Source organism: Salmo trutta, unplaced genomic scaffold (genome assembly GCF_901001165.1).
Source record: "Salmo trutta unplaced genomic scaffold, fSalTru1.1, whole genome shotgun sequence".
Classification (NCBI taxonomy): Eukaryota; Metazoa; Chordata; class Actinopteri; order Salmoniformes; family Salmonidae; genus Salmo; species Salmo trutta.
The window spans coordinates 42,080-46,997 of record NW_021822930.1 but is presented as its reverse complement, the minus strand read 5'-3'; the positions used below and the strand labels follow the sequence as shown (position 1 = coordinate 46,997).

General features: G+C 40.5%; 1 gene segment (V, D, J or C); it reads right to left on the bottom strand.

Annotated features, from left to right (window-relative positions):
- Window positions 1-2,725: 2,725 nt before the first annotated feature.
- LOC115187307 (T cell receptor beta variable 7-2-like) lies at window positions 2,726-3,665 on the bottom strand (the record flags this gene model as incomplete). The annotated part of the segment is given in 2 exon segments: window positions 2,726-3,036; window positions 3,225-3,665. Coding segments are annotated over 2 exon segments (360 nt in total), but the record flags the coding sequence as incomplete, so codon positions are not given.
- Window positions 3,666-4,918: the final 1,253 nt, after the last annotated feature.

Genomic DNA, 4,918 nt, shown 5'->3' with positions numbered 1-4,918 from the left:
TCTTGTCTTTAAATAGCTGTAAAATAGTCATATGTTTGAGAAATTGAAGTAATAGTATTTCTAACGATTCAAAAATCGCGCCACTGGAATATCAGTAGCTGTTACGTAGGTGGGACGAAATCGTCCCACATACCCCAGACAGGATAAGTAGGAAAACCTGCAAAATCGGCAGTGTATCAAATGCTTGCTCTCCCCACTGTATACATATACACATACACACACACATTCAACCATGATCAGTCACTCAATACCGTATGTATCCCTAATATCTGATGATGTCTGGACAGAAAGGTTTGATATCAACTTCCTCCATGTGCACAGACATCTACAGTGGTGGATAGCAGGTGTGCTGGGTGTTGATGAACACTGCAGTTATGGAGTAAAGGATCAGAAGGGGGTTTGTAGAAGAGAGAAGGGTATCTACATCACTGTGTTGACTTCAGGTCAGAACAGTAATACACTGCACTGACTTCAGGGCAGAACAGTAATACACTGCACTGACTTCAGGTCAGAACAGTAATACACTGCACTGACTTCAGGTCAGAACAGTAATACACTGCACTGACTTCCGGTCAGAACAGTAATACACTGCACTGACTTCAGGTCAGAACAGTAATACACTGCACTGACTTCAGGACAGAACAGTAAGGGAGAGAGAGAGGCGAGAGAGAGACAGAGAGAGTAGTCATGTGAATCACATCTATCCAGGGGGGAGAAATGGAATACCACATTGTAACATTGCAAAATGTTAAAAGCTGTTGAGGACAGACGTTCCGCTAGCGGATCGCCTCGCCAATATCCAGTGGTAGAGCGTGGCGCGAAGTACAAAAACCTCAAATGCTAAATGTTCCAAATAATCCATAGTTATTGTCCAAATATGTTTTGTTCGTGCGTTCAGGTCACTATCCAAAGGGTAACGCGCAAGCGCATTTCGAGACAAAAAAAATCTAAATGTTCCTTTAGAAGCAAGTCAAACGCTGTTTAAAATCACTTTTTATGGTATTTTTCTCGTAAAATACCGAAAATATTCCAACCGGACAATAGTGTATTCATTCAAAGAGAGAAAAGAAAAAACATCATCGTCGCGAGACCGCGCATCTCCAATCTCTTTGTCACTAGGCAGACCACTGACAAACTGTGCTAGCATACTCTGCCCAGAGACAGGAGATTTCTCAATCCGCTTTCTGAAGGCTTTAGAGAGCCTATGTAAGCCTTAGAAAGTGCTTCGTAACAGCTCAGATACTGTAGTTTCGATAGAGAACCAAAAGAAGAACTACAAATTTACAGATAGGCCACTTCCTGCTTGGAATCTTCTCAGGTTTTTTCCTGCCATATGAGTTCTGTTATACTCACAGACACCACTAAAACAGTTTTAGAGACTTCTGAGTGTTTTCTATCCAAATCTACTAATAATATGCATATTCTCATTTCTGGGCAAGAGTAGTAACCAGTTTAAATCGGGTATGTTTTTTTCATCCAGTCGTGAAAATACTGCCCCCTATCCACAACAGGTTTTAATGAGTGATGACTCTAAACTGTAAATACTGGTATACTGTACTAGGACAGATATCACCTTGCTTATGCCATCATCCATCTGTGTTTATTCATTGGCACTGAGTCAAAGTCAAACCTCAGATGCAGGTGTTCTGAGCCGTGGTCTAATATTACCATCAGACAGGGTTTTAGTAGAGAACAGGAGGAACTCTACATCACTGTGTTGGCTGGCTGCACAGTAAAAAACTGCACTGTGTTCAGGTCCTCTCAGACTCACTAGATGAAGATAAGCCTCTTTCTCACCGTCTCCACTCACATTGAAGTGCTTTTCAAACGATTTCTCCATGGTTATTTACTTGTAATTTGCATAACCAATGAGTTTCATAGCAGTGTCTCCTGCTGACTGTACCATAGTATCATGTAGTAGTTAGGGATAGTATGGCTGCAGGTGAGTTGAACATTTCCTCCAGGTCCTTTTGTTAGTGCCACAGGCCTCTGATGAACCATGCTTCTAAACAACTGCCCTATGGACAGAGAGAGAGAGGAGAGAGGAGAGAGAGAGGAGAGAGGAGAGAGAGAGGAGAGAGGGAGAGTGAGAGAGGGAAAGTGAGAGAGGGAGAGAGAGGAGAGAGAAGGTGAAAGATAGAGAGAGGAGAGATAAGGTGAGAAAGAGAGAGAAAGAAAGAGAGAGAAGGTGAGAAAGAAGGAGCGATAGAAAGGATATTTTTTTCAGTTTGATGACATTCGTAGAATCGTTAGGCTTCTCATCGTGATTTAATACCTGTCACCCAGAGTGGTAGAGCTGCCAGGTGAATCAGAACTCTGAACATGATGATGAAGATGATAAATATGCTGAGGAAGACGATGATGATGAAGATGATGAATATGCTGAGGAAGACGATGATGATGAGGATGTGATATGAGTGTCTCCTGGATGAAGCTCTGAGGTGAAAGGAGATTGGCTGTAGTAATATCATGTTTCCTTCAGGGTGGTGGATAGTGACAGTGTTAGAGGGAGTGTCAGGAAGCCTGTACTGTAAAGCTTGCTCATAGGACCTCACTGTGAACATGACTGATTACATGATGAAGACAATGAAACCATCAGATATTAGAAGAACTAGAGTTAGAGGTCCCCCTACAGTATGTGATGAGACCATCTCTTTACATATTATATTACATCCTGTTGAAATACTGGGGGTTTTGTACAGCTGTACTTGTTGTCTGTATCACTGTGTTGACTCACAGCACAGAAGTACATGCCGCTGTCTCCTGTCTCCAACTTCTTCACTGTGAAAGATCCACTCTCAGCTACAGTCTTCTTGGCTGAGAATTTGTCTTTACTGAAATCCCCTGAATACTCAGGTTTGGAATTGGGAACAGTGAAGGCTACCTGCTTCATTCTCTCTCCTGGAAGCTGTCTGTACCAGTACATCTGGAAGTAGCCAGATCCCTTAGTGTGACTGCAGTTCATCAGAGCATCACTGTCTTTCAGTCCCCAGAGTATGGTGGGTATCTGAGTGACTTCACTCCCCTCAACAAGACCTGTAAGAAAACAGTGAGCATTAAATCAATAGAGTTAGGTACAGTTAGACCTGAATACATTAAGACTCAGGTGAAGTGAACATATGCTTGGAAACATCAATATTTACAACTAGTTATTCTTTCATTGTAAATAAGAATTTTGTTCTTAGCTTTCCTGGTTAAATAAATGAAACATTATGAAACTGTACCTGCAGCACAGAGCAGTGAGACAGTAACAGTGAAGAGAAATGTGAACATGTTTGATCACGTTATATGTGAGAGTGCTGGAAAGAGTCTGGTATCAATGTATATAAAACAAGAGGAGTGTCACATAGATGAATAGATGACAATCAGTAGACCACGGCAGGTTCCACCATATTCAACATGTCAGTGAAGTGGGAGGGACTGATGATCTGAATACATCATGCTAATTAGTGGTTCAGACTGTAGAGACATTCACATTATTAAAGGTAGAGGTCCCCCTACAGTCCATGATGAGACCATCAGCTCTTTACATATTATATTCTATCCTATAGAGCTCGCCAGCTTGTAGTCCTAAAACACTTAAATGAGTCAGCATTTTCTACCTCTGGTTCGTTGACCATTGCTATGGGAGAAATGAAGGGGGAAAATAATGGGGTTTTGGGATTTAAGGTCTGAAGTTAACACAGGCTTTGGAGATGTTATATGTTTTGTTCTGTGCAATAACTTAAAACCTCTCTGGGCTAGGGTCTAGTTTCCTGATTTCCTGCTTGACTGACGTGCCCAAAGTAATCTGCCTGTTTCTCAGGCCCAGAAGCCAGGATATGCGTATAATTGGTAACCTTGAATAGAAAACACTTTGAAGTTTCTAAAACTGTTAAAATGATGTTTGAGACTATAACAGAATTGATATGGCAGGCGAAAATTTGAAGAAAATCCGACCAGAAATAAAAAAATTTAGCTCCCAGGCTCTTATTATGTAAACCTATTGTTTCTATGCATGTCCGTCACCCAGATTGCAATTCCAATGGCTTCCACTATATGTCAATAGTATTTTTCAAGGTTTCAGGCTTCTCTTTTGAAAAACAAAAAAGTATTTGGAGTTTTTGTTAAGTTACCACCTGAAGCAAATCAGTCTTTCAGCGTGAGAGGCAGATGGCGAACGCTTATGAATTTGCATTTCCTATTGAACATACTTCTTTCCGTGTGAAATATTATAGTTTATTTAAATTTTAGTGTACCTGAGGATTAAATAGAAACATCGTTTGACTTGTTTGGACAAAGTTTAGCGGTTGCTTTTTGGATTCCTTTGTCTGCCTGTTGAACGAGTGGATTACTGAAATCAATGGCACCAACTAAACTGAATTTTTGGGATATAAAGAAGGATTTTATTGAACAAAACGACCATTCATGTTGTAGCTGGGACCCTTGGGATTGCAAACAGAGGAATATCTTCAAAGGTAAGTGATTTATTTTATCGCTATTTGTGATTTTGTGACGCCTGTGCTTGTTAAAAAAATATGTTGATGTGGGGCGCCATCCTCAGACAATCGCATGGTATGCTTTCACCGTAAAGCCTTTGTGGAATCTGACAACGCAGTTAGATTAACAAGAAGTTAAGCTTTTAAATGATATAAGACACTTGTATGTTCATGAATGTTTATTATTATTAATATTTATTTGAATTGCGTGCCCTCCAATTTCACCGGATGTTGTCGGCTGTCTATGGCATACATGACCATATCATCTGCATACAGATTATTATGAAGGGATTTAATACAAAGACCAATATTATTAATTTGAATAGTAAAGAGAACTGGTCCCAATACTGACCCCTGTGGTACACCTACTATCGAGGAAACTAGACTCAACACCATCAGAACGCACACATTGTGTCCTATCTGTCAGAAAGCTCTTAAAC